The 25,122-nt window shown below is 45.7% G+C and overlaps 1 protein-coding gene and 1 long non-coding RNA gene across 3 annotated transcripts in view; one reads left to right on the forward strand and one right to left on the reverse strand.

Moving 5' to 3' along the window:
- The window catches only part of LOC310761285, a 70,575-nt gene that overhangs the window by 26,651 nt on the left and 18,802 nt on the right, over positions 1 to 25,122 (forward strand). The window lies entirely within an intron of this gene.
- Positions 8,693 to 25,122, reverse strand: part of ATP10A (ATPase phospholipid transporting 10A (putative)) — a 47,464-nt gene continuing 31,034 nt past the window's right edge. For both annotated transcript variants that reach the window (XM_083610509.1, XM_083610508.1), the window contains exons 11-15: positions 19,275 to 19,475; positions 17,839 to 17,919; positions 16,423 to 16,527; positions 12,492 to 12,679; positions 8,693 to 10,210 (exon numbers count right to left, since the gene is read on the reverse strand). In XM_083610509.1, the coding sequence (XP_083466635.1) occupies positions 9,517 to 10,210; positions 12,492 to 12,679; positions 16,423 to 16,527; positions 17,839 to 17,919; positions 19,275 to 19,475 (1,269 nt within the window). In that variant the 3' untranslated portion in view covers positions 8,693 to 9,516. The remainder of the gene's footprint in view (positions 10,211 to 12,491; positions 12,680 to 16,422; positions 16,528 to 17,838; positions 17,920 to 19,274; positions 19,476 to 25,122) is intronic.

Below are 25,122 nucleotides of genomic sequence, written 5' to 3' on the forward strand. Positions count from 1 at the left end.
TGTAATGCTAGTGGTCAACAAAAGAGGTTTAAAGACTCTATCAAAGCAACTCTAAAAAAAGTAGTATAAACACGAACAACTGGGAAACACTGGCCTGCGAGTGCTCCAGTTGGAGAACAGCCTTTACCAAAGGTGTCATGGGCTTTGTAGATGCTCGAACTGAGGACAAAAGGGAGAAACGTGTTGAGAGGAAGGCATACTTGGCAAACCCTCACCATGATCCACTCCCGCCTGTAAACCTATGTCCCCACTGTGGAAGGACGTGTGGGTCCAGAATTGGCCTCCACAGTCACTTACGGACTCACTGTTAAAACCATGTTTATAGAAGACAATCTTATTCGGCTACGAGTGATTGCCAAAGAAGAAAACTGGAGATAAGCAACACAGACTCCTTCCCGGAGCGAGAGGGGAGAGTCCCAATTTGTGCAATGTCGTTCTAGTAGTTTACTGGGGTTTGGCAGCATATGTCCCTGTTTTGGTATTTCAGAACCAGCAATGTGAAATGGACTGAAACCCCCTGTTTTTGGGTGTATACACCTGTAAACATCAATCTTGATACGAGATATCAACAATGCTTGGGTGCTATTACTTGAATACAGGATGTAAAGCTATACTAGTTCATACAAACTAAGGCCGGAATAGCACTAGACATTTAAAGCAGCACTTCACCCCTTTAAACAGTCCCGTCTTCCTCCAAAGAACCCTGGCAACTGTTTGTTAAGGGTGCTGAGAGATCCCATTCCCCTCACAGAACTATAGTTCCCAGATTGGTTTAACAATCAGCCTCTCTTCCCAGGAGACTCTGGGAGCTGAGGGAAATAGGGGTCTCCTAGCAAATCCACTACATAGGCTTGGGGGGAAATAATCTGGAATGGATTTAGGGGTGTTGGGGTCTGCATGGAGAAAGGGAGGGAAGGATAATATTTTATTTGCTGCCATGGCATCAAATTGCATTGTACCTTGGAGTTTTCAATTGCTGCCTACTCGTGTCGTTGCTATGGCAGATGTGTAGCTGAAGAATGTGATACCCAGATAGTATTGGGGTTCTGAAAAAAATAAAATAGTTTAAGCCATAAGTGCACCTTGCACCTCAGGCTTAGCAGGAAAAGTTATCCATTAGGCCTGTGAGGCAACAGTCCACTCCCTACTCGCAGCTCTGGAGGCTGTAACAGGCAGACAACAATAGTTTACTGAGGTTTTGTAGGGTTTTTTGGAACATCTCATTTTGGGTAATGGATAGGACTGCTGGGCAAGAGGTTAGGAAATACTTGGCCAACCCCCCCTACCCTCCCCAGCAAATACTGTGAGACTTTTAAAATCTGCCATGCACTAAGAATAGGACTCATATGGATGACCACCAAGAGCTACAAAAAAACCCTTAATCAGTCTTGTGTAAAAGTGCTGGTGACTGTTGGAATCATTTTTAATTAAGCTAAAATCCCCACTGCCTATTGCACATCAGCGCTACATTTCCAATAGTGACTTGAAGAGCAGACAATTCAGTTACCTAATAGATTTTCAACCAGTGGGACTGCGGTTGGGGACGTGTGGGAGGAAAATTAGAGCGATAAACCATGATTAAGCCAGAGGATTTAAAAGCCTAGAAACAGGCAAGAATATGAGCAAGGTGGGTGGATGGGAGGGAGGGAGAGAGGGAGGGAAGCAGCTTTTGCTGACTTTACCCGTTTCATCCGTTCATACTCAAACAGCAACGCAGGATTTCACTGTTGGGAATTAACTTGTAAATCTCATGATAAAGATCATGATAGAAACTACGAACACAGGAATTGGTGTGTTTGTGCTGTGTTTGTGGAGGCAAACTCATTCCCTCCAACATCTCTCTGATGAAAATAGGGACATCCCATTCAATAATAATAATAATAATAATAATAATAATAATAATAATAATAAATAAATAAAAATAAAATAAAAATAAAAATAAAAATAAAATAATAATAATTTGGGCAGCTTCCAACATATATAAAAACATAATAAAACATTAAACATTAAAAAAACTTCCCTATTCAGGGCTGCCTTCAGATGTCTTCTAAAGGTTGTATAGTTACTTATCTCCTTGGCTCATGGGTTGCATAACTCCATACCCTCCAACATTTCTCTGGTGAAAATAGCAACGTCCTAAGGAAAAGTGGGACATTCTGGGGTCAAATCAGAAACTGGGATGGCTTCTGTAAATCTGGGACTGTCCCTGGAAAATAGGGACTCTTGGAAGGTCTGCAAGCTCAGCTTTCTGGCAACTTTTTCTTCTGTATTGACACACTTACCTCAGATTGAAATTCAGATCCAGCATGGAATGATGCCTCTGTTCAGGCTGGCTTTGGGCATTACATATATTCAGGCACCTAGCTTGTTTATTAGTTATAAAAATTGTCACCAGATACTTTTTAAAAAAATCAATCCATTATGTTAATTTGAAAAACCTGAGGGTAGGCTAGGGAGAGGGAATAGCTTTATTATTGCCATGGGTGGGGGGCTAGCCAATTAGCACTCTTGCACAGCCAGTTTCTGCTGGAAACAGGAAGCACTGCATGGACCTGAGTTCAGTTCTTTGAAGAAGAGTTTACATATGTCAAAAAAGAGAGAAAGTGCAGTTCCATAGGAAGCCCAGTCCTCAGGCTACGAATATCTGAATAAAGCCTATTAGGGAGAGCAGGGATGGGGAACCTGTAGTTTGTCATATAATAATAATAATAATAATAATAATAATAATAATAATTTATTTCTACCCCGCCCTCCCCAGCCAAGGCCGGGCTCAGGGTGGCTAACAAGCAATAATAAAAATAAGTTGGATGAATACAACTTAAAAACAAAATTAAAATACAACATTAAAATATTGAAAGATTAAAATATTAAAATGTAGCCTCATTGCAGGAAGAGAAAGGAAAAGAAAAAAGAAAGAGGGGGAGGGAATCAAATTGGCTCCAAGCCAAAGGCCAGGCGGAACAACTCTGTCTTACAGGCCCTGCGGAAAGAAATCAGATCCCGCAGGGCCCTGGTCTCATGAGGCAGAGCGTCCAAATTGTCATCTCATCTGTCCTCCCAGTTGAACGACGTGGCCCAGGGAGAGAGGGAAAAATAGTGGAAGTGAACAACTGGCTTCGCAAATGGTGTAAACAGGAACGGTTTGGATTCTTAGATCACGGACTGCAGTTTCTTGAAGATGGACTTCTGGCAAGCGATGGGCTGCACCTCACAACGGTTGGGAGGAATGTTTTTGCAAAAAATCTCAGAAACCTCATCAGGAGGGCTTTAAACTGACTAATGTGGGGGAGGGAGACAGTGCTCCTGAAGGTAGGAGTCTATCAATTGATGAAGATGATCATCCAAATGTCATAGACCGAATGGTGCAAACAGCACACAGACCTAGTGGTGGGAGGAAAAAATCCTTAAATAAGAGACACGGGGGAATGATTAATGGACTTCAATGTCTGTACACTAATGCGCAAAACATGGGAAATAAACAAGATGAGCTTGAGCTCTTGGTACAGCAAACTAAATATGACATAATAGGCATCACTGAAACCTGGTGGGATAAGTCCCACGATTGGAATGTAATAATGGAGGGATACAATCTATTTCAGAGAAACAGACCAGACAAGAAAGGAGGAGGAGTGGCGTTATATGTCAGGGATGTGTATACCTGTGAAGAGATCCAAGATTTAGAACCTCAAAGCCAAAGTGAGAGCATTTGGGTCAAAATTAAGGGAGAGAAGAATAACAGTGACCTCATTGTGGGAGTTTACTATAGATCCCCAAGCCAAACGGAGGACATAGATGATGCCTTCCGGGAACAGATGGCCAAGCATGCAAAAGGAAGGGAGATAGTAGTAATTGGGGACTTCAATTACCCGGATATTTGTTGGATGTCAAACTCAGCCAAGAGCATAAGGTCAAACAGATTCCTCACTGGCCTTGCAGACAACTTCATTGTCCAGAAAGTGGGAGAAGCAACAAGAGGAACAGCCATTTTAGATCTGGTCCTAACCAATGTTGATGACCTGGTTAGTGGGGTAGAAGTGGAAGGATCATTAGGTGCGAGTGATCATGCTCTTCTGAAGTTTACTATACAGCGGAAAGGAGCAGCCAAGCATACTAGGACTCAATTTCTTGACTTTAAGAAAGCCGACTTCATAAAACTTAGGGAAGTGCTGGGTGAGATCCCATGGACAGTAATACTAAAAGGAAACGGAGTTCATGATGGCTGGGAGTTTGTAAAGAGGGAGATAGTAAAAACACAATTTCAGGCAATACCAATGAGACGGAAACATGGAAGGTGCCTAAAGAAGCCAGGGTGGCTATCTAAAGAACTTTTAACTGAGTTAAGATTAAAGAAGGATGTGTACAAAAAATGGAAAAGGGGGGAAACCACCAAAGAGGAGTTCAAACAAATAGCCAGCACGTGTAGACACAAAGTCAGAAAAGCTAAAGCACAGAATGAACTCAGGCTTGCTAGAGAGGTTAAAAGCAACAAAAAAGGCTTTTATGGGTATGTTCGTAGCAAAAGGAAGAACAAAGAAACAGTGGGGTCACTCAGAGGAGAAGATGGTGAAATGCAAACAGGGGACACAGAAAGGGCTGAACTCATCAATGCCTTCTTTGCCTCAGTCTTCTCCGATAAAGAAAACAATGTCCGACCTGAAGAATTTGGAGCAAATGATTCAGCAGAGGAAACACAGCCCAGAATAACTAAGGAGATAGTACAAGAATACTTGGCTAGTCTAGATGTATTCAAGTCTCCAGGGCCAGATGAACTGCATCCAAGAGTATTAAAAGAACTGGCAGATGTGATTTCAGAACCACTGGCAGTCATCTTTGAGAATTCCTGGAGAACAGGCGAAGTCCCGGCAGACTGTAGGAGGGCAAATGTTGTCCCTATTTTCAAAAAGGGGAAAAGAGAGGACCCAAATAATTACCGCCCAGTCAGTCTGACATCAATACCAGGGAAGATTCTGGAGCAGATCATTAAGCAAACAGTCTGTGAGCACCTAGAAAGGAATGCTGTGATCACCAATAGTCAGCATGGATTTCTGAAAAATAAGTCATGTCAGACTAAGCTGATCTCGTTTTTTGACAGAATTACAAGCCTGGTAGATGAAGCGAACGCAGTGGATGTAGCCTACCTTGACAAGGCATTTGACAAGGTGCCCCATGATATTCTTGTAAAGAAGCTGGTAAAATGCGGTCTTGACTATGCTACCACTCAGTGGATTTGTAACTGGCTGACTGACCGAACCCAAAGGGTGCTCATCAATGGTTCCTCTTCATCCTGGAGAAGAGTGACTAGTGGGGTGCCACAGGGTTCTGTCTTGGGCCCGGTCTTATTCAACATCTTTATCAACGACTTGGATGATGGACTCAAGGGCATCCTGATCAAATTTGCAGATGACACCAAACTGGGAGGGGTGGCTAACACCCCAGAGGACAGGATCACACTTCAAAACGACCTTGACAGATCAGAGAACTGGGCCAAAACAAACAAGATGAATTTTAACAGGGAGAAATGTAAAGTATTGCACTTGGGCAAAAAAAATGAGAGGCACAAATACAAGATGGGTGACACCTGGCTTGAGAGCAGTACATGTGAAAAGGATCTAGGAGTCTTGGTTGACCACAAACTTGACATGAGCCAACAGTGTGACGCGGCAGCTAAAAAAGCCAATGCAATTCTGGGCTGCATCAATAGGAGTGTAGCATCTAGATCAAGGGAAGTAATAGTGCCACTGTATTCTGCTCTGGTCAGACCTCACCTGGAGTACTGTGTCCAGTTCTGGGCACCACAGTTCAAGAAGGACACTGACAAACTGGAACGTGTCCAGAGGAGGGCAACCAAAATGGTCAAAGGCCTGGAAACGATGCTTTATGAGGAACGGCTAAGGGAGCTGGGCATGTTTAGCCTGGAGAAGAGGAGGTTAAGGGGTGATATGATAGCCATGTTCAAATATATAAAAGGATGTCACATAGAGGAGGGAGAAAGGTTGTTTTCTGCTGCTGCAGAGAAGCGGACACGGAGCAATGGTTCCAAACTACAAGAAAGAAGATTCCACCTAAACATTAGGAAGAACTTCCTGACAGTAAGAGCTGTTTGACAGTGGAATTTGCTGCCAAGGAGCGTGGTGGAGTCTCCTTCTTTGGAGGTCTTTAAGCAGAGGCTTGACAACCATATGTCAGGAGTGCTCTGATGGTGTTTCCTGCTTGGCAGGGGGTTGGACTCGATGGCCCTTGTGGTCTCTTCCAACTCTATGATTCCACCAGGCCAGAGCCAGAGTTTAAAAGGCTCTGGCTCTGGTTGAAGCTAATCTAACTTCCTTAGGGCCCAGGACCACTAGGGTGTTACTATTTATGGACCTTGAGGCTCTCCATGGGGCATACCGGGAGAGGCGGTCCCGTAGGTATCTATGTTGTTGCATTGCAGCAACCACCAGTCCTGCCTTAGGCATCCTTTAACCTATACTGGAAATGGATGGAAGAGGTTGCATTATTCCAATGAATATGTTGCAAGAAGACAAGGGTCAAAAAGGGTTTTTGATTCCTGCATTACAGGGTTTGGACTAGATAATAATGATTTTATTATTTGTACCCCACACATCTGACTGGGTTGTCCCAGCCCTTTGAGGTCCCTCCCAACACTACAATTCTATGATCTGAAGAAGAAAATGGGCTCTTTTTATGATTCTGGCAGTTTATCTTCATGGCTGCACGTTGTTCAACCCAGGAACAATATTAATTCTAGAGCCCAGCTTGATAGCTAACTCTAGTGGAAGAGTCGCAGAATACTCTGGCGCTGAACCAAGCCCTTGAGGCTGCAGAGTCCACATGGCTTGTCAGAGCACATCCTGCCACCGCATGTCGAATGTGCAATCCTAAACGACGTGAGCAATCCTTAAAGACATCTGTGGGAATTTGGCCACGACTTTTCATGGTGCTAAGATCTGACCCAGGGGGAGCTGGTAGAAGTTACAGCCCAACAACAACAAATGTTCCGGATGAAACCAAAACCTGACAACAAATGTCCTCAACAGGCTTGATCTCCTTTGAAGTGTTTCTTTCCAAATCGCCAAGTTCTTCTTCTGAGTTCATCCAAAGCTGCAACATGGCCTCTTTCAATTCTGGGAAAATTCCGAACTGTCTCCAGTTCCTCACAGATACTATGGAGAATCTACACCTTAGCACTTCTGAATCACCAAGGATGTAGTCCTATGCATGCTTACTTAGGAGTAAGCCCCATTGAATATAGCAGCACTTACTTATGAGTAAGCACACATAGGGTCGCACTGTTAATGTCTCTCTGCCAAATCAGACAAATAATATTATATGTCAGTCTTTTATGCTAAATTACTTATTTATTTTCATTCGGTGGTCTGTTTTACTGCGTTTCCCTCCTTAAAATGCCTTTACCCACTCTCAGCCCTCTAACAAGATAGGATTAAAAACAAAATAATAACCATGCATCCAAGATAAGACAGGACCTGAATTCATTTTCATCACTGAAACTTGATCTCAAGCTGCTGAGTGAGGTCATCTCAGGAGCTGGAGCGAGGAGGTGCCATCAGTATGCCGATGACATCCAAATCTGCTTCTCATTTACATCTCTATTAGGTGAGACACTGGAAGTGCTGAACTGGTGTCAGGGAGCAGTAATTGACTGGATAAGTGCCAATAACTGAAAGCTCAGTCCTAGCAAGATGGAGAGGCAGTTGGTGGGTGGGACATCCACCCAGATAGATGTTTAGGCTGCTCAGTATGGGCTTCCACTCCCCATTAAGTCAGGTGGTGCTGTGGTCTAAACCACTGAGCCTTTTGAGCTTGTTGATCAGAAGGTCGGCGGTTCGAATCCCTGCAATGCGGAAAGCTCCCGTTGCTCTGTCCCAGCTCCTGCCAAACCAGCAGTTCGAAAGCACGCTAGTAGGTACCGCTGAGGTTGGAAGGTAAACAGCTTTCCCGTGCGTTCTGGTTTCTGTTGCAGTGTTCCATTGTGCCAGAAGCGGTTTAGTCATGCTGGCCACATGACCTGGAAAGCTGTCTGTAGACAAGCGGCAACTTCCTCAGCCTGAAAGCAAGAAGAGCGCCACAACCCCATAGTTGCCTTTGACTGGACTTAACCGTCCAGGAATCCTTTACCTTTTCACCTTAGTCAGGGCTGGGGAACCTTTTAGGTTTGGGGGAGGGCAGATATTTATCCCCCCCCCACCTGTGGGCCAACTTTGACACACTCCCTGCAGGATTGAACCCTGAACCTCCACCATTCAGCTGACAGTTGGGTGTGGTTTGGGGGTGGCTGCTGCTAATGATAACATTTTTTGTATATTTTAGAACTTTATTGGTATCTTTATTTAAATATAATGCAGAAATAGTTCAATTTGGTTGTGTAATTTTTATTGTTTATTACTATTTTTGTTATATTATGTAATTTTTTTCATGTTGTAAGCCGCCTTGAGCTGGTACAAGCCTCACAATTTCCCTAGCATATTATATCTTCTTTCAAGGGTCAGAGTTGGTAGAGCACGAGACTCTGAAACTCAGCGCTGTGGGTTTGAGCCCCATGTTCAGCAAAAGATTCCTGCATTGCAGAGGGTTGGACTAGATGACCCTTGTGGTCCCTTCCAACTCTCACTGCAAATGGCCCAGACTTCAAACAAAGAACAGTACCTTCACCGACAGAAGAGAGGAAAATATCTTTGCAACATAGATCTTCATTTATTTCTTATTTTGTCACAATACATAAACTGCTATGGTTGAAATATTTAAAAAATGGAGGAAGGAGGGCCACACCTGTAAATTTTCAATATTGCTATGTCCTTGGCAGTGTAACATCGTACATACGGGGTTTTTGTTTCTGATGGATTTCCTAGCTCTTTGGTTCCATGTAGGCATCCCTTGCTCCCTCCCCCAAAGAAACTCAATGGGGGATGCCCAGTTTTTATTAAGTCAATATAGGATTTCCCTGCCCTGGATGGCTGAACCAATGGTGACCACATTCACTTGTTGGTAGAAATCCAACAGCTGCCACCTGGTACATAACAGGAGCCCATAACAGAAGAGAAGCAAATAAAAATAAAAAACATATTGCATTTGTATAAAATGAGATGAAAAATAAATACATATATGGATTTTTTTCTTTGTATATAAAGCTTTTCTTTTCAACATGTTGTGCTTAAACATCCTTTCAAAATAAAACTATGTACCTTGACTTTCTGTTCCAGCGTTGGAAACAGAGCAATACTATACTCTTGTGCAAATAGAAAATACAGTCGTAACTTGGATCCCAAACGCCTTGGTACTCAGACGTTTTGGCTCCTGAACGCTGCAAACCCGGAAGTGAGTGTTCTGGTTTGTGAATGTTCTTTGGAACCCGAACGTCTGACGAGGCTTCCGATTTGCCGCAGGAGCTTCTTGCAGCCAATCAGAAGTCGCACTTTGGTTTCCGAGCGTTTTGGAAGTTGAACGGACTTCCGGAACGGATACTTCCAAGGTACGACTGTATGCGCTACAACGCCTATGTCATAAACAAGTGGACTCAAGAGGTTCTGTATGGAAGAAGCCACCGGAAGCCTTTCCCTCTTCTTCCTGGAAACAGGTTGAGGCCTGCTCCGCCATGCCTTTGAGGTCCTGAGAACCGCAGTCGCCGGGAGCTGCATTGTCCCATCTTCCATTTTGTAAACTGCTCGATAACCACGGCAGTTCTCTCTCAATGCCGTTGAGCAATGAAGTCGATGTGATCCAGTTCAACAAGCTGAAGTCCGCCTGGTCTGCTGTCGAGTTCTTTTGGAATGTCTCATCTAGTAAGTTCGGCTCCAGCTCCGAAGTGCCTTTGTGAAAACCCAAAGGTGTTTCCTCTTGACTGTGAGCCGACAGAAAACACCCGTCCCCCTCATATAGCTGAGCACCAAGAGGGGGAGCAGGGGGGTTTAACCCTGTGGTGGGTATGGTCTTTTGTTGTTTAGCTTGTTCTTTCCCTTGCTGAGATAACCTGGAGGGACTTTTTCGGCTACAGGCTTTTAAAGAGTCGCCGACGAGGAAATGCGGGGTTTCGGGAGAGTAATGAGCACAGGTGTATTTGTGGGGACCGCCCTCCTTCTTGGTGTGCCATCTGTTTAAAAGCTGGTTGCGAGCATCTGGGGGCATCTTGGACAACTGGCGGCCGAGCTGAAGCTGGGTGGGAAACACAGTCCCTTGAAGGGTTCTGTACAGGAACCTGCCAGGGAGATGAAAAGGGCCACAGGACCAAATAAGTCAAAGAACTGAGAAAAGCGAATGTACCAAAAGAAGATGATCTCAAGTACACTTTGTCTGAACAGTGCTGGTGGGATGCTCGGCTAGAATGCCATTTGAGGAAAGGTTTCTCCTTTGAGAGAATGGAGAAGGTGAGACCCTTCCTCCATCAACTACTTTCTGGTGTTCCCGTCTCTGTCATCATAATACTAGGGAGAAATGGCTGGGCACTTTTCAATGCACTCCTGGTTCTGAATGGGGTAACTGTGCCCCTGAAGGACCAGGTGCGCAGCCGGGGAGTCATTTTGGACTCACAGCTGTCCATGGAGGCGCAGGTCAATTCTATGTCCAGGGCAGCTGTCCTACCCGTGGACTGTCTCGCCAGAGTGGTGCATGCTCTGGTTATCTCCCGCTTGGACTACTGCAATGCGCTCTACGTGGGGCTACCTTTGAAGGTGACCCGGAAACTACATCTAATCTAGAATGCGGCAGCCAGAGTGGGAGTGGCCGCCGAGACCGTATTACACCGGTCCTGAAAGACCTACATTGGCTCCCAGTACGTTTCCAAGCACAATTCAAAGTGTTGGTACTGACCTTTAAAGCCCTAAATGGCCTCAGCCCAGTATACCTGAAGGAGCGTCTCCACCCCCATCATTCAACCCAGGCATTGAGGTCTTGCTTCAAGGGCCTTCTGGCGGTTCCCTCACTGCGAGATGTGAGGTTACAGGGAACCAGGAAGAGGGCCTTCTCGGTAGTGGTGCCTGCCCTGTGGAATGCCCTCCCTTCAGATATCAAGGAAATAAACAACTATCTGACTTTTAGAATATATCTGAAGGCAGCCCTGTTTAGGGAAGTTTTTAATGTTTGATGTTTTATCACATTATTATTATTATTATTATTATTATTATTATTATTATTATTCTGTTTGGGTATAAATAACATATTCTTATTCTTATTATTCTTTTGAGAAAAAAACAGTGGAGACAATTGGCCACTGAGGGTGTTTTTTTTATTTATTTTAAAAAAATTGTTTTATTAAGGTTTTTCTGTGGTACAAGGCAAACAGATAAACAGGGAAAGGTAAATCTATTGTCTCCACTTTCAATTCATTGTTGATTGCTTCGTATTTGCGCAATGCAAATCTGTCAGACTTTTAAACAAACATGCCCCAATCACATGCAGAGAAGCAGGTTCTGGTGTGCATTTGTCCAGCTTGGTAGACCGTGTTCACTACTAAGTGCTGTGCCCCTTATCTGCTCCCCTTCTCAGTCAAACAGCTGACCAGCAAGAGAGCATGCTCTTAAAAAAGAAGAAGAAAGGGTTCTGCAATTTGGTCTCAGCTTCTCTGTATGCATTCCTTTCAATAAGGGCATCAATATGGTTTGCTTTGGAGGCCCTGTTGACTGTGGCCCTGCACAGATGACTATGTATGCATGGAGAAATGAACGTGCAGAGGAAACATCAGGATCACAGCCACTGGACCTCCAGGTGTTAAAAGGTCCTATTTGCACAGGAATCTTAAAGTGTGAAGGCTCCCCATATGAAATTTGTACCCTGCAAAAATGGAGGATACAAAATGGACAGGGCCTAAAGTTGATATTTTATAGTGTGCAAAAATGTCATATTATGGGAGCATAGGTTCCTGTGTGGAGGATAAGGGTGGAGTCAGTGGGCATGACCTAATCTCTCCCCATAGTTCATTTCTATTATACAGTGGTACCTTGGCTCTCAAACGGCTTATTTGTCGAACAAATCGGCTTCCGAACGCCGCAAAGTAAATGTTTGTGAACCTTTTTCGGAAGCCGAACGTCCAATGCGGCTTCCGCTTGAGTGCAGGAAGCTCCTGCAACCAAATGGAAGCCGTGTCTTGGTTTTTGAACTGTTTTAGGAGTCGAATGGGCTCCTGGAACAGATTAAGTTCGAGAACCAAGGTACCACTGTACATAAGAATCTGCACACATCTCTTAAAACATATTAACGCGTAGTGTCTTTTGTTATGTGAATTTAGGTAGGGTTTTTATTTATCTGTTCACAAATCTGCTTTGTTGTGATCTATTTGATATTCATTTCATATATTTGTTATGGCCAACGGCTAAAAACAAAACAAAACTATTGATTCATTTGGGCTTGACAGCTCTAGGACACATTTTGATTATTTCTGCATATGCACATGCCTGCAGCTTAGCAATATCTTCACAAAAGAATGAAAACGAGGTCTGTCCACTAACAAATATACAGAAGAAGAAGGGGGAAAAATACTTTACCTTGGAAGCAAAGCAACAGCAGGTGTTATGAAGCAAGTCAGATAAAACATAGGATCTCCCATCAGCTTTTCCATGGTCCAGTAGGGATTGGATGGAGGGTAACATATTGGGCAAGACGCGTTGTAAAGGAGAGCAACAATGAAGAACAAAACAACGCTGAAGACACAAGATGACAAATGCAGCCAAGTCTAAAAAGAGAAACATCCTCAAAATTAATGTGCAATTCCAGAATGCTGAACAACATGGCAAAGGATTTTCACAATGGCTACGCTCACATGTCATGATAAACCATGGTTTGCTGTACAAAGGGAAATTGTGCCTGGTCCTCTCCTCCTAGCTTGCACTTAGAGCAGGCAATAGGCAAACTTGGCCCTCCAAATGTTTTGGGACTGCAACTCCCACCATCCCTAGCTAACAGGACCAGTGGTCAGGGATGATGGGAGTTGTAGTCCCAAAACATCTGGAGGGCCGAGTTTGCCTATGCCTGACTTAGAGGAAACGCACCCTGGCTTAGCATTATATCTGATCATGGTTTGCTGGAACGAAACAAACCATAATTTCTGCTCTGAATGCAACACTAAGCCATGGATTGCAATTCGTTTCCTTCATATACAGGGTAAAAAGGAGTCAGGAGGCTATAAATTTTATGCAATGGAAATAAGAACATGAGAAGCTGCTTTTTTTATCTATCTCTGGGCTTTTGTTACCATTGACCATGGTATCCTCACGAAAAGGTTCCAGGGAACAGAACTTGGGGATACAGTGGTGCCTCAGTTCTCATCTGGCTTCCGAAATGTTTGAAAAAGCCACTTCCGAGATAGGGAGGAGGTGGGGTTGTGGGCTTCACGCCCACCTCCACCAGCGCGGGGGCTGGTAATAGCCCCAGCAAGATCAGGGGAATCCTCGGCCGCGTCATCCACCTGGCCAGCCAATCAGCTGGCTGGGGAGGCGTGGCCCGCTCTATTTAGGGCTGGCGCGGCCGAGGCTCGCCCTCTTTTCGCCGTGCCAGCTGATTTGGTTTGCAGCTGATTTCTTTGCAGGATTTTCCAGCGTTGCTTCCTTGTTTCTCGCCTACCTCGTAGCAACTTGTCACAACTCCTCGGCATTGGCGGTTAGGCATTGGTAAGGGAGGGTTAGGTAGATGAGAAGGTGGGGAGGCAGCTCCATCGCCTCCCCCACAGCAAAAGGGTAGTCCGATAAAGGACTCCGGGGGGCTTGGCCCTGTCCGAAGCCTATGGAGGTGTGGGCCTAAGGCACGCCCCCGAGCGGTGACCCCTGGGGAGCTCCTAGCTGACGTGCCTCAGCAGGACTCCCTTTACTGGTGGTTAACCCTTGCCAGTCTTCACGCAACTGGTCTGAAGCCAGCTAGTTGATAGGACCAATGCCTAAGCCAATACCGCTCATTCCTGTAATCAATAAAGTTGTGGCCTATTCCACCCATTAACTTAATTCTTGGTGTCCAGTGTCTTTATTTCTTCTGGGGGGAGGCGGGAACTTGCCACGCAACCGAGGCACGGCTTCCCACTGATTGCAAGAGCTTCTTGCACTTAGCGAAAGCCGTATTGCATGTTTAGGTTTCAAAAAACGTTTGAAAATGGAAGCATTTACTTCTGGGTTTTTGGCGTTCGGGAGCCGAAACATACGACAATGGAGGCGTTCAGGAACCGAGGTTTGACTGTACTGTGTATCACTACGGATTGTAAACAATATACAGTGGCTCTGCAGAACTTGATGGGAATTTGTTTTCCCACTTCCTAATTCCAACCCAGCAATATGTTACCTGGCAATGTAGCTGCCGCAGTAGCACTGAAATAGCTTCAGGATGTTTTAATGGGAAGCGATTCATAAATGGAATAAATAGCACCAACACACAAAACTGTGGTCCTAGACACCAATGGCTTGCAGCAAGAGAGTTTCATGACTGCTCCATTTGGAAGGTTCTTATCCCTCAAAAATGAACAGGCAGTTAGTCCCAGAAGAGGGAAAATAATAACTGAAGGAAGGAACAGATAAGATTGGAACGAACCATAGAGGGTGTGTTTGTGTGAGGGGAGGTATACTGGTGGCAAGTTTATACCACAACCTAGACAGCTGCTTCAGGCTTGGCCAGGCAAATACTAGCAAGCAACAAAGATTTTTCCTCACTGAACAGCAGAGGTTCCCTGTCTGTCTACCCTCCCATTCCACACCACAATCAGACGATAATAAAATAGCACATTCCTTCCCACATTTGGGATAATTCTGTTTCGTTTATACACACATAAACATGCATAACCAGAGCAGATTGGGTGTTGCTCAATAAACTCAAATGTTTGAGATCTACCACCAATTTGGCCTGTGTAAAGCAAATGAAGAAGTGGTGACAGTGGTCATTAGGAAGTATGCTGATATCATCACTATTTCTCCTTAACAACTGAACAGGAGTTCAAGCATTGGTTACTAGAAGATTAAATTACTGCAGTGTGCTCTGTGGGGCTTCCCTTGATCTGGAAGCTGCAGCGAGTGCAGAATGCTATGGGGCAATTGCCGGCAGGACCCGGTCGGGATATAACACCTCCTCTCAGAGACTCGGACTGATTTGCTGCTTATTTGCTACCAAATTCAAGGTGTTACTATTAGTATATACGTAAAGCCAGTTCAGTTAGCACTGGTTCACTTGCAGGATTGCCATACCCTGTGTATCCCCACTTGATTGCTTTGAATGCCTTTTACAGGCACCACTTAGTACTCATTCTGCATTTGAAAGAAATGGATCTTTTAGTGTTGCGGCTCCCATACTCTGGAACTCCCTGCCTGCTGACATCATTGCAGGGGGTCAGACTAGATGGCCCCTGGGTTCCCTTCCAATTCTATGATTCTCTGACCAGGCAGGTGCCGAGCCTCTTGGGCTTGCCAATCAGAAGGTTGGTGGTTTGAATCCCCGTGACAAAGTGAGCTCCCATTGCTCTGTCCCAGCTACTGCCAACCTAGCAGTTCAAAAGCACACCAGTGCCAGTAGATAAATAGGTACCGCTCTGGCGGCAAGGTAAACGGCGTTTCTGTGCGCTCTGGTTTCCGTCACTGTGTTCTGTTGTGTCGGAAGCGGTTTAGTCATGCTGGCCACATGACTCGGAAAGCTGTCTGTGGACAAACACCGGCTCCTTCAGCCTGAAAGCGAGATGAGCGCCACAACCCCATAGTCGCCTTTGACTGGACTTAACCTTCTTGGGGTCCTTTACCTTTAGGGCAGCTGCTAAAAACATTCTTATTGAGGCAAGTCCACCCAGACATGCAGAGTGCTGACCTGTGTTTTAATCTAGCTTTGAGTTTATTGTTGATTCTAATTATTTCTTTTAATGTTCCAAACGGTTTTTCCACTGATTATATTTTTTAATTTATTGTTTTATCCTTTTTGTAAACCTCTTTGAGGTTTCCTTACAAACAAGCGGTGTATGAATCTTGCAAAAACAAACAAACAAACAAATAAAAAACATTACATTGAGTCAGACCCCCTCCCCCTGTTGGATAGTGGTTCTCTCCAGGGTTTTTGGCAGAAATCATTCCCGGCCCTACCTGAAGATGCTTTCTGCCTGCAAAACTGAATGCCTCAAAAGGATGGCAGTTGGATAAGCCAGCTGTTTGAACTGGGCCTGTTCTGTGTGAGATGCAGAAATATTTGCTCAAGGTCAAGAAAAAGGCCCCAAGAAAGAACCTGGCAGCTGACCTGCTCTCCTCTTGTGAATGTACAGAAAGCATTCTGGTCAGGGGAAAATTCAATGCAGCGTTATTTAAATGGAACATATAAAACTGCTACACTACAGTCTCAAGCCGCTCTCTGTTGGAGCTGCTAATAAAACCAGCAAAATAGAGAGACCCTGGAAGATGCGTAGCAAGAGTGACAGGTAAGGCAAAGAGAGCAGACTGCTATGCTGTGCTTGGGTAGGCAACTTACCCAGGTTCTGGTTTCAATAGCCAAATGCAATATTATGGTGAAGAGAGCAATGGTAGTGACTGGAGTTCCCCAGGAGAATATGTCCACATCTGAATCATAATACGTCTGAAAACATAAAATGGGGATTAGACAAATTTGGTTGTTTAAAAACATGCAACAAATAAACATGCTCATTGTATTTGAAAAGCTCATTCTATGTCAATTTTATTAAATCTCCAAAAATATTCCTAAATGTTTATTGTCATATACCATATTTTTTTAAAAGCACAAAGTTTCTTCTTCCCCCTCCTTTCCTGATGAGTTTTTATTATTATTATTAACTGTTTTACCACACTTATGCTTTTATTATCTAAACTTCACTTTCTGTCAGGACGCTGTCAGTGGCTCTTGGCTGGTTGCCCAGGAAAGTATAAAGACAAGGAAAAGTTTCTTACAGTCCTTTTTTATTTCAAACTTTACAGAGAGAGGCTATAGAACCCAGCCTCTTGGATAATGGCTTTGTCCTGAGTGAATCTCCATGCCCCCTTCTCTCCCACTTCCTCATTCGTCATCCCCAACATCTCCTCTATGGGTGCCACTAAGTGCCCTCTGTCTTTTGAGCTCTTTGCTCTCCTACTTTTAAGGCCTGCCAGGTTCTTGGAGATGGAGGGTCTGGAATGCTTTCTAATAACAACGTGTCAGCCAGGTGTTGCTCTGGCTCTCCCATTATTTCCCAGCTTTCCCCCTCATCTGCCTCTGAGCTGTGACCTCCCTCAAACCCCTATTGTAAATCTATACTGTCTTCTTCCTCCTCCTCCTCCCTGGAAGGGTCAGGATGGGGAGACGGTCTCCCCCACTCTTTCTCCTCCTCTGCCCAGTCCCTGACACTATCGTTAGTTCTTTCAGTAACCCACTGCTTAAATTTCAAATACTGCCCGCAACGTCATGTATGGGTAATGCTTTGATAGACAGTCCATCCATGGTCTCCATTCTTCCCTGAACGCTTTGTTATTATGTCACCTGAATTTGGCAAACTAAGAGGACAACACATTTGAAAAGCTTAAGGCATTTTCATATGCTACACAGAGGCAAGCCTGAGATTGTCACCAAAGATGTGCTCCATAAAGAAGTCATGACTCACAACATGTTATTTGCCACATTCACACATACATTCTGTCTCTGGGCATACACTTAAAGAACCCCCTTGCTGAAGCCCTTTTCAGTGGGTATTCTTGCTGGCAACAAGAGTTTCAAACTCCACAAGTCGAGCAGACCTCCTGCTGCAGAAGTTCATCTTCTGAGCACATGGGAACGCAGTGAAGCCAGGGATGTGGGCAGAATGTGCTCTCCCAGCACGTGATGGTGAATGCAGCTGGTAGGAAGGGGGCAAGAGAACACACACACAGAGCTTCAGCATGTCTACAACTGGTAACTTACAAAGTATGGGATGAAAAAGCAAACCAGGCTTTGGTAGAGAGCATCGATCATATTCATCCAAAACATATGTGGCTGGTACTCCTGCAATGGAAAAAAAAGGGGGGAAGCGAAAGCTTTGAATCCGATAAGACACAATTTGTATGTTTTTCTGTTTTTAAAAAATCAACTGCAAAAAGGCACAGAGCAGCTCAAGTTGTGGATTTCTGTCCCAGTCGAGTCCATCTAGAGACGCCCGTGAAAGTCTCTGAGATCATGTCCACATACAAGCTCTGAGGGCTTCAGTTAAAAAGTGATCATCATTACAAGACCTCCAATTCTTCTCTGCCTCAGATTAAATTCTGAGCTTATCCCCCCAACTGAGCCTTAAATCCACCTTCCCTCTTACCTAGCTCATCAGCCCCCACCCCTAAAAGCCCCCTTTCCTTCCTACAACTTATCCATACTCAGCTTCCAACCTGCCCAACATTCCCCTCAAAGAGCTTACTGTACTCCTTGGGAGGGAAAAGGCCTTGAGTCTTCATGACAATCATGTGGCTGCACCACACAAGGAGTCATGCTGTCTCTTCTGCCCCCTGGCTGGGGTTGAAAGGGAAGTGTGTGAGTGTGTGTGTGTGTGTAGGATTAGGGGAGGCTGGGTGACTGATGAAAGTCTGATTGGTTCAGACGTAATTCCTCCCACCAATCTTATTGGAAGTGATTCACCTTATTTTCCAAGCCAGCCTGTCATGGGATGAGCTTGAACATATTCACTTCCATCCATAGCTCTCTAGATAGTCCCACAATGCACAACCTTTGAAGCTATACTTTTTACCTCTTGCCTCCTGATCTGGCTTGACCATCAGGTTCCTGAACGTGACTCTACTTTTGTTCAAGGCTGTAGTTACTGACAACAATATCAACTCGCCAAAGGACGTGTCGGATCCAGACTAAGTGAACTGGAAGACAAGCCATGAGCCCCATGGATTTCAATGGGAACCGGATTTCAATGGGAACAAGGTTCAGCTGACTTAATCTGGATCCAGCTCATTATCTTTAAAGATGAAGTTTCATAGTTATTGGGGCTGGGGAATGAGGTGTTCATGACTCTTCACCTGCCTTTACGTTGTGCTTTCCTGCTCTTGAAATCTACAAACAACGTCCTGATCCCAACCTAATCTGGCTCCTTAGCATTCCTCTTCAGAGGAACCCACAATATCTTTCACTCTTGCCTGTATTCTCCAAACAGCTTTTCTTGGGAAAATGTCACACGGTGTTTTATACAGAGAACTCTCTGACAGGCTGTGCTCTTTACACAGCTCAAGCAATTTTTCAAACTTCCTTAGCAACGCTTATTATGACTTAAATATTTAGTGAAGGTCGACCGGCCAGTTTCAATCTCCCACTGTGAGATGTTAGGGTCATAGAGGAAAGGCAAGGTCCCCCAGCCCACCCCTTACCTCCATGTTCTGACCACTTTTGTAGAGCTGAGGCACAGCAATTAAGATATCTGCTGGTACGTCTTTATCAAGCACTCCAACTATCAGTTGGGGAAGGGATGAGAATAACAAGTTGAAGAAGATCAGGTACCACTGATCTATCATCGAAGACCCGGAAAACCCGCAGTAGAACTGGAACCAGAAGAGAAGAGCTACAAACATCTTTGACGGGGAAAAATAAAGGGGGGGGGGACACACACATTAACCATATGCAACCTTCGGGACTTGCAAGCATAACATCATTCTATAACTTTTTGGATATATTAACTCTCTTTTTGGGCTGCCAGAAAAGAGGCCCCATCTCTGTGCCTGGACTTTCTTTGAACAAAAGGAATAGATCCAGCTTAACAATAGTTTAATCTACTCAGAGAGGGAGAGAAACTGTATGCATATAGGTAGCAAAAATAATTTCTCATCCCCCCCTGTAAAGTGGTAACTCTGCAGGCAGATGTCCCAGGAACCAAAATGGAAAAGGATTTAGATTACAAAAGAGTACACTGAGTTCTGCTACATTTGTAATAAAATAAAATAAATAAAAATAAACAGTGGCACTTTAAAACCACCCTGCCTTCCATGCCACCTTCTCCAAACCAGCCTATGTGTGGGTTGTGTAGAAGTTCAGAGACCAACAATGGGGCTGTGCAAAGCTCACATCCCATGCAAATCGCACAAAGGCTGTCCAGTTCTCACCCAACCCTGACCTGATTTTAGATATCATTGTGGTTGCTTTGGGTAACTGAGTTCAAAGACAACACAAAAGTTTTTAGAATCAGTTCTCCCTCCAGCAATGGTCATGTGGGAAGCTTCCTCCGAGACTCGTGTCTACTCTCCACTTCACCCCACCGAATCAACTGGGCAGGAAAACTGGGAACCAGATAAAGTCTTATCTGAACCCAAATCCTTCTACATCAGGGTGAGAAACCTGGTGCCCTCCAGGTATTGCAGGACTACAACTCCAGTTGTCCCTGCCCATTGGCCATACCAGCTGGGGCTGATGGGAGATGGAGTCCAATTGACACCCAGAGGGCCCCCCAACTCCTGCTCTATAACACTTGAATTGTTGCCATGCATTGCTATTCTCTGGGTCCCCGCAACAGGCTTTTGATCTTTCATGAGGCTGGGGGCTTGTGATTTCAGAGTGAGCAGCTAAACACAACTGCTCCTAACGGTTGCAAACTCAGAACCCAAGCCCCCATTCTGTTGCACACATTTGAAGGGGGATCAGGACCATGCCAGCCATCCCTGCCCCATTAGCAAGCTTGGGGGTCAATGTACTGAATATCATATGGCTTATCCCATGCATAAACACCAACATGCTGATGGTGAAATACTATGGATTATTTATTGTTGTTTTATTTACTGAATTTATATACTGTTCTATACCTGGAGGTCTTGACTAGATGGAACCTGGATGCCCAATGTTTGGATGCTTGGCACACTAAGGGGGGGGGGTTCCTCTGACCAGTGCAACTCCCACCCGACCCCAGTCCTGTGCAAGAAACCAGCTGCACAATTTCTACATTTCGGGAGGACTCCCCTGAGTGAGTGCTTGAGGGCCCTGCTCTTGCCACTTACCATCTGGCCTGGGGCGGGGCCTGAAGCCTCACAAGGACTGCTTGCTGCTTGCTGCCGCTGCCCAGGAGGGCCCTGCTCTTGCCACTTACCACCTGGCCCAGGGCGGGGCCTGACAGGCCTCACTAGGACAGTTGTTACTGCCGGAGGGGCACAGAGTGTTTTTAAAATGTTTTTAAAATTTTTCTTTTGGATTTTTTGTATGTGGGGGGTGGGGGTGGGATGGATGTTTGGTTGGGCTTGGGGAATTATTTTTTTATTTTGATGTTTTTGTAATTTTTGTAATTTTTACATTTTTTTGTTTGTATTGTTTTATTGGTTTTGTTTGTTTGTTTAAGGTGTTATTTTGTTCTTAGGGGGAGGGGTCAGGGCTGCCGGGGAGTGGGCCCCAGCCCACAAAATGGCTGGGGCATGTTCCACAGGGGGGGATGCACTGGGACAACCGATCTCAGTGATCACGGGTAGGAGGAGGAGTTACGCTAAGACTAGACCATGTCATTACAGAGGGGGCAGGTTTAGTCGTTGTCTGAGGACTATTCCTGCCTCCGGGTCTGGTCCTGACCGGATGGATACTAGAATCAGCAAGGGATACCCACATGACCTGAAGGTGCTGCTGTGCAATGCCAGGTCAATGATTCATAAGACCACTGCCATCCATGACTTGATCATGGATGGAGGACTTGACCTGGCATGTGTAACAGAGACTTGGTTGGATGAAGCAGATGGGCCTGTCCTTGCCGCTGCTTGTCCACCAGGTTTCTCTTACGCACAGCAACCCAGGTCATGTGGGCGGGGAGGGGGGGTTGCAGTGATTTTTAGGAAGTCATTAGTTTGCACCAGGCGTCCTATTGGGAAGACCCAGTTTTCCGAGTGCATGTTCTGGAAGTTGGGCAATAGGGGCAGTACAGGATTCCTTTTGATGTACCGACCTCCCCGCTGCACCAAGGATTCCCTGCCCGAGCTGCTTCAGGTCGTGGCGGATGTTCTCCTGGAGACACCTAGCTTGGTCGTCCTAGGGGATTTTAACATCCATGCCGACACGACCTTACAAGGGGCCGCTCGGGACTTCGTGGAAAGCATGGCCTCCATGGGGCTGTCCCTGAATAAGTCTGGCCCAACCCATAGCCGCAGACATGACTTTGACCTGGTGTTTACCTCTATGGATGTTGGTGATCTAACACTAAGTAAAAGCGAAACGAAAGAAGTGCCATGGTCAGATCACTTCCTGGTGCAACTGGACTTCTCTGCGACCCATCCCCTCTGCAGGGAGGTGGGACCAATTCGGATGGTCCGCCCCCGCCACTTAATGGATCCAAATGGTTTCCAGAGAGTGGTAGGGGATGCTTTATCCCATGTTGATGGCCTTTCAGCTGATTCCCTGGTGGCCCGCTGGAATGTGGAGTTAACCAGGGCTATTGACTGTTTGGCTCCGAAGCGCCCTCTCCGATTGCATGGAGCCCGGACAGCCCCGTGGTTTTCCACGGATCTGAGGGCAATGAAACAATCGTTAAGACGGCTAGAGCACCGGTGGCGGATAACTCATTCCGAATCTGACCGGACACAGGTTAGAGCTCAACGTCGAGCCTACCAAGTGGCGATAGCGACGGCGAAGAAGAATTTCTTCACCGCCTCTATTGCATCTGCAGAAAACAGCAGCAGGAGACTTTTTCAGGTGGTTCACAATTTAGCGGAACCACCTGCAACATCGGGGCCCAGTACGGGCCACATGTTCTCCTGCAATGATTTTGCAAAGTTTTTTTGCAGATAAAATCGCTCAGATTCGGGAAGAAGTAGACTCCACCGTGGGAGCAGGGCCGGGGCGGGAGAGTGCTAGAGTTCTGTCTAGTCAAGTTGAGTGGGATCAATTCCAATCTGTTACCTCCGAGGATGTGGACAGGCTGCTTGGACGAGTGAAACCAACCACCTGTCTCCTGGATCCTTGCCCATCCTGGCTTATAAAAGCTAGCCGGGAAGGACTGGGCGATGGGCTTCGTGGGGTGGTGAATGCTTCCCTCTGTGAGGGAGCCTTCCCAGACCCGCTGAAAGAGGCGGTTATTAAACCGCTTCTTAAGAAACCATCTTTAGATGCGGCCACGATGGCCAACTATCGCCCAGTCTCAAATCTTCCATTCTTGGGCAAGGTGATTGAGCGAGCGGTTGCCGAACAACTCCAGGCACGCCTGGAAGAAGCGGACCATTTCGATCCCTTCCAGTCGGGATTCAGGCCTCATCATGGGACTGAAACTGCCTTGGTCGCACTGGTTGATGATCTCCGGCGGGCTAGGGACAAAGGTGAGAGCTGTTTCCTAGTTCTGCTGGATCTCTCAGCGGCGTTTGATACCATTGACCATAACATCCTTCTGGACCGTCTTGAGGGGCTGGGAGCTGGGGGCACTGTCATACAGTGGTTCCGCTCCTTCCTCCTGGGCCGTGTTCAGAAAGTGGTGGTGGGGGATGAGTGTTCAGACCCCTGGGCTCTCAATTGTGGGGTGCCTCAGGGTTCTGTCCTCTCCCCCATGGTTTTCAACATTTACATGCAGCCGCTGGGAGAGATCATCAGGAGGTTTGGGCTGGGTGTTCATCAGTATGCGGATGATACCCAGCTCTATCTCTCTTTTAAATCAGAACCAGTGAGGGTGGTGAAGGTCCTGTGTGAGTGTCTGGAGGCAGTTGGAGGATGGATGGCGGCTAACAGATTGAGGTTGAATCCTGACAAGACAGAAGTACTGTTTTTGGGGGACAGGAGGCGGGCAGGTGTGGAGGATTCCCTGGTCCTGAATGGGGTAACTGTGCCCCTGAAGGACCAGGTGCGCAGCCTGGGAGTCATTTTGGACTCACAGCTGTCCATGGAGGCACAGGTCAAATCTGTGTCCAGGGCAGCTGTTTACCAGCTCCATCTGGTACGTAGACTGAGACCCTATCTGCCTGCGGACTGTTTCACCAGAGTGATGTATGCTCTGGTTATCTCCCGCTTGGACTACTGCAATGCACTCTACATGGGGCTACCTTTGAAGGTGACTCGGAAACTACAACTAATCCAGAATGCGGCAGCTAGACTGGTGACTGGGGGCGGCCGCCGAGACCATATAACACCGGTCTTGAAAGACCTACATTGGCTCCCAGTACGTTTCTGAGCACAATTCAAAGTGTTGGTGCTGACCTTTAAAGCCCTAAACGGCCTCGGTCCAGTATACCTGAAGGAGCGTCTCCACGCCCATCATTCTGCCCGGACGCTGGGCCCGAGGGCCTTCTGGCGGTTCCCTCATTGCGAGAAGCAAAGCTACAGGGAACCAGGCAGAGGACCTTCTTGGTAGTGGCGCCCACCCTGTGGAACGCCCTTCCAGCAGATGTCAAAGTGATAAACAACTACCTGACATTCAGAAGACATCTTAAGGCAGCCCTGTTCAGGGAAGTTTTTAACGTGTGATATTTTACTGTATTTTTGGTTTCTATGGAAGCCGCCCTTAGTGGCTGGGGAGGCCCAGCCAGATGGGCGGGGTATAAATAATAAATTATTATTATTATTATTATTATTATTATTATTATTATTATTATTGAAAATTGCTGATGCTACAAGTGCTTCTGCTCTTGTATTATTCCGAGATGCTTATTACAAATAATTTATAAGTACAGGGCATCTCAAATGTGCATTTCTGTGAGTGCATCTGCCGTGTTTCCATTTTTACAATGCGGGCTATACTAGCAAGAAATATAAAGGCTGCCCCGGTCAGATACCACTAGTGCAGTCGTCTTAACAATTTTCTCTGAGTAGTTCTGTTGGCTTCAAAGATGCTACTCCAACGCAAACTTGTTCCAGCCTTTCTGCCTTAGGAATTCTCATTAAAAACAACAACAAGAAGAACTATTGAAACTTGAATTGCTCTCTGAGGGATCTTCAGGACAAGACGATTCTGAAAGCTTTATGTTTAATTTATAGGCAGCCTCTGAGCAAACCGTATCAGGAACTCATACAATAAATGCAAAACTGAACTGCATGATTGTTTTCCCCCTCTTCCTCAAATCCAAGTGTGTGCAAATTGCAGAGGCACCTGCTCTCTGGGCTGTAGGACTTCATACAGGTGATGAACAGGCTGAGACAGAGCCTGCAAAATCATTTTGTCAGCCCCATCTGCTGGAGGCTCAGTGCTTCTGGTGACCCCAGTATTCCAGGAATTATGTTAAGAGCAGTTCTTTTAAAGGTCAACCTCAGAGGCCAGGAATATTGTAATATTACAAT

This window comes from Podarcis filfolensis (assembly GCF_964270895.1).
Source record: "Podarcis filfolensis genome assembly, chromosome: 4".
In the NCBI taxonomy this organism is placed as follows: Eukaryota; Metazoa; Chordata; class Lepidosauria; order Squamata; family Lacertidae; genus Podarcis; species Podarcis filfolensis.